Source organism: Lithobates pipiens, unplaced genomic scaffold (assembly GCF_037356315.1).
Source record: "Lithobates pipiens isolate NorthernLeopardFrog02 unplaced genomic scaffold, aLitPip1_a1.2 Scaffold_28, whole genome shotgun sequence".
Lineage (NCBI taxonomy): Eukaryota > Metazoa > Chordata > Amphibia > Anura > Ranidae > Lithobates > Lithobates pipiens.
Window position 1 is genome coordinate 168,930,758 of NW_027507789.1, and position 12,859 is coordinate 168,943,616.

A 12,859-nucleotide genomic window follows, 5' to 3' on the forward strand; every position below is an offset into this window, starting at 1 on the left:
ACTGGGGTATGGCACCATGTTACACCCTTAATATGGATATAACGTGAAATATGCTGGGCTAGGTAGTCTTAATCTTCAAAGTTAATGTTTAGGTATGCAAATTTTTGTAGCAGTGCCAACTACAGTGATTTCCAGGTACCATAGGGATAGGGATGGGCCAGGTATAGCACATGCATACTTACATAACCGTGCAAAAATATGCATACAGTGGTGTGAAAAAGTGTTTGCCCCCTTCCTCATTTCCTGTTCCTTTGCATGTTTGTCACACTTAAGTGTTTCGGAACATCAAACCAATTTAAACAATAGTCAAGGACAACACAAGTAAACACAAAATGCAATTTGTAAATGAAGGTGTTTATTATTAAAGGTGAAAAAAAATCCAAACCATCATGGCCCTGTGTGAAAAAGTGATTGCCCCCTAAACCTAATAACTGGTTGGGCCACCCTTAGCAGCAACAACTGCAACCAAGCGTTTGCGATAACGTGCAATGAGGCTTTTACAGCGTCCTGGAGGAATTTTGGCCCACTCATCTTTGCAGAATTGTCCTAATTCAGTTACATTAGAGGGTTTTCGAGCATGAACGGCCTTTTTAAGGTCAGACCACAACATCTCAATAGGATTCAGGTCAGGACTTTGGCTAGGCCACTCCAAAGTCTTCATTTTGTTTTTCTTCAGCCATTCGGTGGTGGACTTGCTGGTGTGTTTAGGATCATTGTCCTGCTGCAGAACCCAAGTTCGTTTCAGCTTGAGTACACGAACAGATGGTCGGACATTCTCCTTCAGGATCTCTTGGTAGACAGCAGAATTCATAGTTCCTTTTATCACGGCAAGTCTTCCAGGTCCTGAAGCAGCAAAACAGCCCCAGACCATCACACTACCACCACCATATTTTACTGTTGGTATAATGTTCTTTTTATGAAATGCAGTGTTCCTTCTACGCCAGATATACTTGGACACACACCTTCCAAAGAGTTCCACTTTTGTCTCATCGGTCCACAGAATGTTGTCCCAAAAGTCTTGGGGATCATCAAGATGTGTTGTGGAGAAATTGAGACGAGCTTTGATGTTCTTTTTGCTCAGCAGTGGTTTTCTCCTTGGAACTCTGCCATGCAGGCCATTTTTGCCCAGTCTTTTCCTGATGGTGGAGGCATGAACGCTGACCTTAACTGAGACAAGTGAGGCCTGCAGTTCCTTGGACGTTGTTGTGGGGTCTATTGTGACCTCTTGGATGAGTCGTCGCTGCGCTCTTGGGGTAATTTTGGGCGGCCGGCCACTCCTGGGAAGGTTCACCACTGTTCCATGTCTTCGCCATTTGTGGATAATGGCTCTCACTGTGGTTCGCTGGATTCCCAAAGCTTTGGAAATGGCTTTATAACCCTTTCCAGACTGATAGATCTCAATTACTTTCTTTCTCAATTGTTCCTGAATTCCTTTGGGTCTCGGCATGATGTGTAGCTTTTAAGGATCTTCTGGTGGACCTTACTGTGTCAAGCAGCTCCTATTTAAGTGATGCCTTGATTGTGAACAGGTGTGGCAATAATCAGGCCTGGGTGTGGCTAGAGAAATTGAACTCAGGTGTGGACAACCACAGTTATAGTATGTTTTAACAAGGGGGGCAATCACTTTTTCACACAGGGCCATGATGGTTTGGATTTTTTTTCACCTTTAATAATAAACACCTTCATTTACAAATTGCATTTTGTGTTTACTTGTGTTGTCCTTGACTATTGTTTAAATTGGTTTGATGTTCCGAAACACTTAAGTGTGACAAACATGCAAAGGAACAGGAAATGAGGAAGGGGGCAAACACTTTTTCACACCACTGTACCTCTTGAACTTTAGGCTTGATTCACACCTATGCATTTTTAGTGCTTTTTGCATTTTGCAGATTTGCACTACAGAACATTTAACATGGTTTCCTATGGAATACGTTCTGTAGTGCAAATCTGCAAAATGCAAAAAGCACTAAAAATGCCTAGGTGTGAATCAAGCCTTAAAGCCAAACTGCCTTAAAAGTTGGAATATTAAGCCATGATTTAGTCTGTGCCTTTGCAGTCTGCGAATAAAATTCATTAACAGCTAAGGCAAGTGTGTGTTGGATGGACTCTTGGTATTCGTCACATCTTTATCTGCAGCCCACTACAGGCTTTTCTGTTGAATTGCCAATTCCGGCTATCCTGCTGGAGCCCTGCGCGTTATTTTAAAATACCAAAAATGCCCATGTAGTTAAAATGTATTTTTTTCATCAAGGAACAAAGACCACGTATATAACTTGCATGAAAAAAGTTTATTTTGTAAGTTGTGCAAAGCAAGAAACAAAGTCCTTAATGTACAGAAGACACTGGTGACAGCAACACAGCTGTACACATCACTGGGAGATGGAGAATGTTGGCTCACACACATATAATATGAACTTGATAATAATGTGATTATTCTTATAAACATCAGTTGTTCCCATCAAAATAGAACAGAACAATATTCTCGATTCCAGATAAATAAGTATACAACAACTTTCGTTAATATACTCCATCTGGCTATAAAACATTCACAGAAATCAATCGCTGTTGTTTGAATAGTTAAATTCCCTTTGATTGTTTGCATAAGAGCACTTTACACGTCGCGTTCGTCATGCGTACTGTGTTACAGAAAAAAGCCAGTATCGGTGTGTTTCCTTCTGAATACAATTGTGAAAGGCAAAGAAATAGTATATATTTTAAAGGACAGAGTGATATATGAAAACAGGCTTGAAGTTTGCTTGAGCAGTCCCAATCTCTTCCATTCCTTACAGTATCCACGGTGTGTTTTATCTCCTTGTCCCTGTTAAACATAAAACAGAATGTCGTCAGAAATCATAAAAATCTCGAGGCACCCCAGCCTAAAAAGTAGTGCACTGTTACATCAGAAGCCACCATCTCACATCAGAATCCTTAGTCCCACACTTCCTACACACCAAAATCTTCAGTCCCCCCCCCTTTCCCCCTTTTACATCACAGTCTTCAGACCCCCCCCCCCCCCACCATCACTTGCACATCATAAAATTCAGCCCCCCAGCATGGCAGCAGTTGGGAGGCATAACAAAATAAACAAATGTGGATTTCCTCCACTTCTGTATACTGTGGCTGCCTTGACTGCTGTCTACCTGAACTAGTGTCATGCTTTTTCATAGTGCTGGTGGCCGGCCCAGACACAGTGCGGCATTTTGGTTGAGAAATGCTGGTCTCTAGGTCTCAGGCCTCTAGGCTAATATAAATCACCCTTTATTTATAATTTAATCCCTCACTATTTCATAAAATGATTTAAAGTGGACCTTCACTCCATCAATGACTTCACGTGATTCCCTCCATTCCCAGTTACACAATCAGGTATTACAATTTTTTGGAGAGGTGAATTAGGTACCTTTTCAGTGGGTCCTAGCCCCGTACTCTGAGGCGAGAAGGATGTCCCCATCTCCTTCCCCTCTACCTAAATTTTCCTGGAAAGTCACACATCCCAGAAGGTTTTGGGTAAATCCATGGGCCGCCTCAAAGATCTGGGAAAAGATAGTCGGCCTCCTGATGAGGTCAGTAGGGAAGATGGTGGCATGGGACCTGGATGGCTAAGATGGAGTGGTGGCTTACACTAAACAATGCTAGATTACTTTTTTTGGGGACAACCCACTCCAATAGTGCCCCTATTAGTCGACATCCCTCAATTGAAAAATCAAAGGAGCTGGAGGTAAAATCATCCACTAAAAAGCAAGCACCCGGAAACAGTCAGATACAGTTATTTTTTTAGGTATTTTGAAAGCTGTCCATGCTAGCTGTCAAAATACAATATTCACAGCAAGAGATTTGTACATCTGCGCTGTGTTGCGTGCACGCTAAGTGGGAAAAAAAAGTGCAAGGCTAGCTTTAGTGGCACAAAGTTTACAACTGTAGGCCTCAAAAAGTGCATCTTTAAAGCCTCCTGTCCCAACTTTAGCAGCAAACTCTGGATTTTAATAGTGGTAGTGCCATCAACTTTCCACTAATTTGGCATGGGCAAAATCTGCTGAAGCCTTCAGTGTGCAGTTTTCAGTATATTCTCTTATTATCTTGCTTTATCTGTGTACTTGTAAACTATAAAGACAGATCTAATCGAATCCAGCTAAACTGGAGGATGGTTTTATTCCATGTAGGCCAAAAATAGGAGACTGTGCTCCGCAAGGACAAAAAGGAACCTGAGCATGTATCAGAAAACATAATAAAACCTTTATGCATTTTTTTGCTGGCTTGGGGGGCAGAATCATGTCCAAACAACATATGATTAGAATGGGTACCGGTCGGCTGCTCATAAGTAAGTGTATACTATATGTAATTTTTTTTACATTTATTTTTATTGTTTTCAAATTTATCAATTACATTTAAATGTTTTATTAAAAAGCCTATATGAATGTACATTACTTGCTGAACATAGAGCATAAAGCAACCAAAATTTAAAATCTGTTAGTCAACCTCTTATAAGTCTATTTAATAAAGCTTTTACCCAAGATGTACACAGCTTTCACCCAGGATTCCATTAACAAAATTGTGAATCTTGGATGAAAGTGCGTGGATCTTGGATTAAAATTTTGATAAATAAATTCCTTCGTGTTCAAACTGTTTTGATTCTGGCAGAGATATACAAGTTACCCTAGACTCAATAATCACCTTGAGATGTTGACGAGCTTGTCGTTGTTGTTCCTTTTTGTGTGCCTGTTGTCGAGCCACCTTGTACATTGTTGCTGCAGATGGAAAGCAGGTTTTTTTTAAATATATTTCCATTATAGACAAAAGACTGATCATGACAGATTATAATAAATGGACAGTAGCATACAGCTGTATAAATACTCAGACCTTTCACATTCAACAGCAAGGAACATTTAACATTTATGATTTTTGGGAGTAAAGGGCTTAATATGTAATTCAGTGGAATTATTGTATTTCACTGGGAGGGTTTGATATAATATATGTATATATCAATTAAAGCTGAACTCCAACCAAAAACTATTTTGGATATTTGCACTGTAAAAAAAAATAATATATTTTTTAATGAAGATGTGTGGCTGCTGCATGATCTCTATGGAGGAGGAGAGATTGTGACATTCATCTGCACCTCCTCCATTCACAGAATGTCCTACATTTTGTGAGAGGAATGCAAGACTTATTTTGAATGGAATCATTAACGAGCAACCAACCTGCTATGGTCGGTGTACTAGAGCCGTAGTTATATAGTTAGTCTGGTTGAAGAAAAAACAAGTCCATCTAGTTCAACCAATAAAAGCGGGAAAAAAATATACAATCCTATACCCACAGTTGATCCAGAGGAAGGCCAAAACCCACAACAAAGCATGGTCCAGTTTGCTTCCTGATCCCCCAAGAGGCAATCGGATATTCCTGGATCAACTTTACCTATAAAGCCAGACCTGTTCCAGTTTCATTACCATACAGTTTCAATTGGGAAATCAATTGGCCAAAGAGTTCAAACTGGAATGGAAAATGGTGAGAAGATGGTAATGTAAGTGACAGCTGAGATTGTTGACACCACAACACTGGAGGAAATTTCTTGGCAGGTAAATCTACCATAATTTACTAATTTGTAAGACATACTAGTACATTATGGCATAAAGTTCCCAAGGCCATTTTTTACATTTTGTATGACCAGGTTTAATTATTTCAGGTTGTGATCATACATCAATATTCTGCAACATAAGGGGGTCACCCTTTGTCAGTAATATTGAGGACAGTGGTATACAAAGCTGTCTGGATACATGCTACCTTCTGCAGTAAGCTTGGACCAGGTACCACAGTAGACAATATTCCCACCATTCTTCATTCGCAAAGTAGTTTCTTACCTGTCATCCAAGAGTTTGCGGTATGTTGCAATCTCGTTCTCTAATTTTGTCTTGGCATCCAGCAGATTCTCATAGTCCGCAGTCTGGCATTCTATCTCTGCCCTGATCTGTTCCAGTTGCTCCTCAATGGAAGTAATCTGAATCTGGAGCTGGGCAATCTTTGCACAGTATTGTCCTTCTGTTTGTGCTAAGGTTTCTTCCAGAGATCTTTTCTGATAATGAAAAAACAATACAGATCAACCACTGACCTAATACACAGGCTGAATTTGCATATGGATAAAATTATATCTGAGAGAAATAAATAAATTTGATGTGAAATTTAGTTATATTTCTGATATTTGTCCCAATAAAAGCCCATTGCTATAATTAAAGCTCACAAACATTAAGGGCTGCCTGTAAAGAAAAGATGTAACTTTTATAATTTCCACAGCCCATGCCTCTGATCTTCGCTCACTTCGCTCATTTTCAGCATTCTGAAGAACCTTCAGCATTCAAGGCTTTTAGGAGTATCAGATGCCTGGTCGCCCTCTGCGATTTGTAGTTTCACCCATTTGCCTCTAGGTCACTACTGGGCCCAGTCGTGGCATAGGGCCAACATAAACAGAATAAGAACCAGGCATCCAACACAACTGGAAATGGTGGATGCTGAAGATTCTTCTGCAGTAGTAGCTCTTTGGCAGACCAAAGATCTATAAAGCAGGGCAGTTAAGTATTAAGCATCTTGATTTCAAGTTTTTATTATGGTAATAGTTTCTATAATCTCTTCTCTATTTCAAGGTATCCCACAATGATGGAAATAAAGAAACGGTGAATATCCCCAGTTTTTATTATGGTAATAGTTTCTATAATCTCTTCTCTATTTCAAGGTATCCCGCAATGATGGAAATACAGAAACAGTGAATATCCCCAGTGTGGACATATACAGCAATTCAAATATAATGGGTGTCTTAACCTTTTTCAGGTAGAGACTTTTTAATGATTCATTACTCCTTTTATCTTCTGACTAAAATATGAATTTATTTTTATTCTGTACCATGGCAAGTTGTGACTGAAGCTCAATCTCCAAGGCTTGAAGTGACTTCTTTAATTCAGAAATCTCACTCTTAGTGGTCGACACTTCTTGTTGTCCAACTACTATTTCCTTCTTCAAACTTTCACTCTAGGACAGCAATGAAAACAAACAATTAAATAAAAATTTCCAAAATCAATAACCAGAGTTACACAAGCATATTCTTTACTCCCAATTCTTTTTCATTCTCTCAGCAAGCACTGCTCTTTTTTTAGTCCATTTTGCATCCTATAGTAGTCAGGGCCCAAGAATATTAGCTATAACATTATAAACCTTACTTCTTGGAGTGCCCCATTGACATAGGTTCCTCAAAATGAAAAGTAGATGGACAACTCCATTACATAATAAAGTAGCTATGTAACATGGCAGTTGTACGGCAAAATGTCCTGTAGTAATAAGACCCTCAGCTTTGCTCTTGACAGGTCTCAAGGCCCATTCTCCACAAGGGAACACATCAGAGGTCCTACAGTCAGTAGTTCAAGCATGTTGTATTATGCTACGTACTGTATGCTAACCAACAACAACTTCAATCTTCCTCATCATCATTATCCTAGTGAGGTTTACAGAAATGGTAAGTTAAGTAGGTACATCTACCCTTTTTTTTGCTTGGCCATTGCCAGATGTTTCAATGCAAATCTGGAAAGTGCTCAAGGTCTGTTCAGTATATATGTACATAAAATCTCTTAATTCGCTACTCCTTAGATCCCTAATACCCACACTTTGGCTTGTGGGCTTCATGCCAACTTTTAGAGTTTGCCACGTGGGCCATAGACCTCACGGTTAGTAGTGGGAAAACTTATTTTTAAAAAGAGTTTCTAGGAGTTTCAAGTAGCATATCTTCAGGCTATCTCCTATAGCATATTTCCCATCATAGCTACATCTTTCACATGCCCACTGACCATTTCCTCTAATAAGTCTGCAGTCTCTATCAGTTTTCTATAGAATTATATAATACTGATTATTATGTGTGACCCCTTGGTGATATATCCTGACATGGGTCACTTTTGAGTATCTCTATACCTCACAGTTGACAACCACTGTTTTCAATCACTTTAAAATAAATTGAATTAAAGTATAAAATAATTCTTACCATGTTCTTAAATTGCTCTTCTGCCTCCTTGCGATTCTTCTCAGCCATAGCCTCATATTGTTCTCTGAGTTCGTTCATTTTCTTTAGCAGATCATTTCCTGGCTTAGCATTCATTTCTACATTGACATCACCAACAGTGGCTCCTGTGCTTCCTTTAACCTCCTACAGATTAATTAAAAATAAATGTTTTTTTTTTTTCATTATCATTGCATCGTTACAAAAACCAACAAATCTCATTAGTATTGGTGAGACTTCTTTAGACCTTACCTCATCATGGTTCTTCTTAAGAAGAGTCATTTCTTCAGTAAGGCCTTCCAATTGAGATTCCAGGTCAGTTTTGGTCAGGGTCAGGTCATCCATTATTTTGCGTAGGCCAGCAGTATCGGCTTCTACTGATCTGCGCATAGCAAGTTCATTTTCGTACCTGACAAGAGGAAAAAATGGAGCTAAATGCAATGCTTCTAGTGTAAAAATATTAAAACAAATAATTATTTTCAACGTATATAAAAGTCTTGTTACTGACCCAAACAGAACTTTTTTTTCATGATATAAAGGTGGTAGTCCTAGTATAGTAGCATAGCAAAAAAAAAAATGTAACTGAATAGTCTTGGCTGTCAGGAGAAACATTCAAGCTGTGCTTTGGCCTTCGAGATTATTATTTATTTTTAGATGAAACATGAAAATGTAGTTCTACCTTGTCAATGTGTGGACCTGTACTTTGTTGACTGTGAAAAACAGAAGACCAACCTAGCATCAATTAATAAGTCTCTAGGAACTTTATTGCATCTGTACATTATTTGTCTCATTTTGGGCATCATTAAAATACTGGGATGACGGCCTCTCTTTTTCAGGGTAACATTATGGATCCCCTCCCTGCAGTGGCAGCACTTCCCGTGATGGTGACTTTCCTGGCTGCCAGTGTTACTTGGGGTTTCTTAAGAATTTAAATTAGCCTACTTGATTTCTGAATACATGTTGCCATGTTAGCTGTCAATTTAGGGATCTATAACATCAGCACTACCATGGCAGCATAAACAGAAACAATCAGAATGTGGGTGGCTAATTTGCATAGCAGGCAGACTAGAAAATGGAGTTCAGACAAAAGTCAAGGGTGGTGCTGCCATTATAGCGCCATGGATTTGAGATCAAAGCTGCCTTACTAGAAAATCTTTACAAAGGAAGGATAGAAAAACAAATGATGTAGAATAATGAGGCATGCCTAAGGTGTTTATTTTCAAATATATTTTCAGGTGTTTTAGAGCCTCTCTGCACCCTGCCCAACTATCACCACCCTCACTTTTATAAATCCCCCTTCCCTCCACAGTGTATTTTATGCTATACTTTACTCCCGTTTTCAGATTTCTTTGGGCCTGCCTTGTGATGTACAGCAGGGGTCTCAAACTGGCGGCCCTCCAGCTGTTGCGAAACTACAAGTCCCATCATGCCTCTGACTGTGGGAGTCATGCGTGTAGCTGTCAGCCTTACAATGCCTCATTGGACTTGTAGTTTCACAACAGCTGGAGGGCCACCAGTTTGAGACCTCTGATGTACAGGGTTCTCCTTCTCTGGGTGTGGGCGGCCCACAATATTGCAGAGAGTGGCACGGTCATCATCTTGTAAGCATCGTCCACTGCACAATTACACTGTAAGTGCAGGGAACTGTGGTGACACTCCTCAGGGGAGGTGACTACATGACATGCCAACCAATGATTGTGCTAGATTGACATTTAATAAACTAAACTAAACTTACTTCATCTTGAAATCATCTGCTGCCAATCTGGCATTGTCGATCTGCAAAACTATGGTATGGTTATCATAGGAGGCTTTAATAATCTGTAAGACACAAACAAACACCATAAAAACTTGTACTTGTTAAATAATATGTTACTCTAAAAATAATTATTAATTTTTTTCTAACATGATTAGGATCACTCAATACAAGAGCAAAATGTGAAGTTTTACATATGTGCTTTTGGAAAATTCTTCCTTTTTTTTTGCACAAGCAAAAATTTTATATTGCTCAATGTATCAATCCTTAAATGTGGTGGCTGCATTCATTTTCTGCTTACAGGCTCTTTTCCATTTATTTTCTCCCAGTGGTCATGGCAGAAACATGCATCCTGTCCCAAGGTTGCAATGCTCACTTGCTGTGCTGTATCTATGAAGGAGCAGCATTGTCACTTCTAGGGCATGGTTCCAGAACACCTCACCCTCTCCTCTTCTCAATAACATAGAGGGTAGGTGTTTTGTAGTCCACACATTGAGCTGGGAATAATGTAACTGATAAGAATGCAACGCAGACAGATAACACAGGAAGTTATCTGCTAACAAGATTTCTGACAGGACCAACAGGAATTTGCGCTTATCAAACAGATATAACAAAACGTATTAATTCTTCATTGTATCAATGATAACATTTTGTAATGCACAGTGTGGCTAGTGAGATGTAATAAAGTTATCAATTTAACCAATAAGCTGTCACAATTGTATAAGTGTGATAAGAAAATGATATAATTGATTCTTTAAAAAAAAATAAAAAATACTTTTCAGTTTTAGCAGTCAACTTTATTGCCTTGAAATCTCAGTTCACATCAATGTTGGCGTGCTACTCGAATAATCACACATTTGGCTGTACAATATCAACTGAAAATATGGCAAGTAGGTTACTATCGTTTCCTAAATTTGAATTTAAAGCCCACCTCTAATAAAATATTTATTTATTTTTTGTCGCTTTTGATACAATCAAGATGATAATTCTATCTATGGGCCTGTTCAGGCATGTCCCATAATTTCCTGTTCTGGTAAATGGGTGACAGGAAATAAGGGTCATCTCCACAATAGGGTCACCAACAGCATATCAGTCCTGAGATGTATTGCTTTCTTTATTTCAGGCTTTTTTTTCTTTAGTTTCTCCTGATGGTCCTGCCAGTAACACACTTCCTGTCCTTGGTGACTATGCTCACTCGTTGTATTGTATGTTTGGAGGAGCCGTTGTAATCCATCTTGCTAGCCTGACTTGGACTACATAGACCTCTGCCAATGTATCTCTCTTACATAGGGAGGAGGTGTTAGTAGTTTATAACAGGTGGGAAAGCTGATAACATTGTTTGAGCCAGGTTACAAAGATACTGGAATTCTGGCAGGATCCAGAAGTATTTGTAGAGAATACACTTAGAATGAAAAAAATAATATCTAATGTAGACACCATATCTAAGGACAGGTAATCTGCAATATATTCAACTTTTTTGTTCTTGGGTTCAGAACTCTTTTTAAACCCTCCTGGGTCTATTAAATTAATTGTCTGCAGCTGGATTTAGTTTTCATCCTCTATATCAAGGTGGCAAAATATACTATGCTATCAAGTTGTATATCAAATAGTTGATTTATCTGTTAAGAGAGAAATATGGGGCTGTCATTGCCAACCTCTCTGAAAATGCTAAATGCTTGGCTGTGTTTGGCTTCAATGTGCCCAGTTCACAGACCCAGAACAAGTAAAATAAAAGACAGTGAAAAAAATCCTCATCTTTATACTTTTTTCAGGTGAGTAACTCAAACTATTAAGACCCAAGCATAACCATGACAGCCAGATAGCTAGCATTCTTTGAGGGAAAGTACAACAATGGAAGCCTATATATTTCTTGCATGACATATGTAATGTAAAACACTCAACATTAGACATGAGAAGAACTAAAGAGAAAAAAAAAGGTTCTTGTTAGATAATTGTATTATTTGTATCTATATTGATAGTAATACTACGGTTAATTTACTTTATATTCTTTTTAAATTACATTTATTTTATCCTTGGCAGTTTATTAAAATGAGATTTCACTTCTATGGCAAACTTACTTTAGCCTTCAGATCGTCAATGGTCTTAAAGTAAGTGGAGTAGTCTTTTCCTGGTTCTCCTTTGCTGCTACCACCTCTTTGCTTCTCTAGGAAGTCCTTAATCTTTTGTTCAAGTTCAACATTTGATTGCTCTAACTGTCGTACTCTATCCAGGTAAGAAGCCAAGCGGTCGTTAAGGTTCTGCATCGTTTGTTTCTCATTCATGTTGTTGACATACCCATCACCACCTCCATAACCAGCACCTGCGCCACCACCGAAACCTGCCCCGGCAGCACCACCACCAAAGCCTCCTGCTCCTCCAGCCCCAAAAGCTCCAGCACCAGCACCTTGGCCATATCCACCGCCTTGGCCATATCCACTACCTTGGCCATATCCACCACCATGGCCATATCCACCACCATGGCCAAATCCACCACCATGGCCAAATCCATCACTACCATGGCCAAATCCACTACCTACTTGGCCAAAGCCACCAGAAGCACCACCCACACCACAGTATCCACCAGCACCAGGATTCATGCTGCCACTGCTCATCATCTGAGAAGAAGATTGATAAAAAGACATGTTCAAGCAAAGGACTCCTTATTCAGAATAAAACAGAAGAGCTCCGATAAGAGAGTGATATCTGAACAGATTTAATTCTTTATATATAGGATCTAAGGGTGTGCCCTAGATGAATATTTATGTATTTATTTAACAAGCATTGGATGGCTTGTCAAGTTATGTTCTATTTTACAAGTAATAGATAGGTTGCCAGGTTATTGCCAATGTTTATCACTTAAATCAATAATTACTAATGATCAGATTGCATCATTCTACCTGCTGGTCTTCACAGGCTTTTTTGTTTGCAGCGTTAGCATGATTTTTGGGTGGAGTACTAGGCATGGTCAGAACATGAGCACAAACAGTACAGTTCTAATTGCTTCATAATTCTCAAGAAACAGGCATATTTATAAAGCCGTGAACCTCACAGCCACTGAACATTCACTGCAGGTGAATCTT

At 39.1% G+C, this 12,859-nt stretch overlaps 1 protein-coding gene across 1 annotated transcript; it reads right to left on the reverse strand.

Annotated features, from left to right (window-relative positions):
- Window positions 1-2,278: 2,278 nt before the first annotated feature.
- LOC143935766 (keratin-3, type I cytoskeletal 51 kDa-like) lies at window positions 2,279-12,491 on the reverse strand. Its single transcript, XM_077459873.1, has 8 exons — window positions 11,858-12,491; window positions 9,762-9,844; window positions 8,279-8,435; window positions 8,012-8,173; window positions 6,886-7,011; window positions 5,853-6,064; window positions 4,669-4,742; window positions 2,279-2,818 (listed from the first exon to the last, which is right to left on the reverse strand). Exons 1-8 carry the CDS (start codon window positions 12,419-12,421, stop codon window positions 2,805-2,807), a joined length of 1,392 nt encoding a protein of 463 aa, XP_077315999.1. The 5' UTR covers window positions 12,422-12,491; the 3' UTR covers window positions 2,279-2,804.
- Window positions 12,492-12,859: the final 368 nt, after the last annotated feature.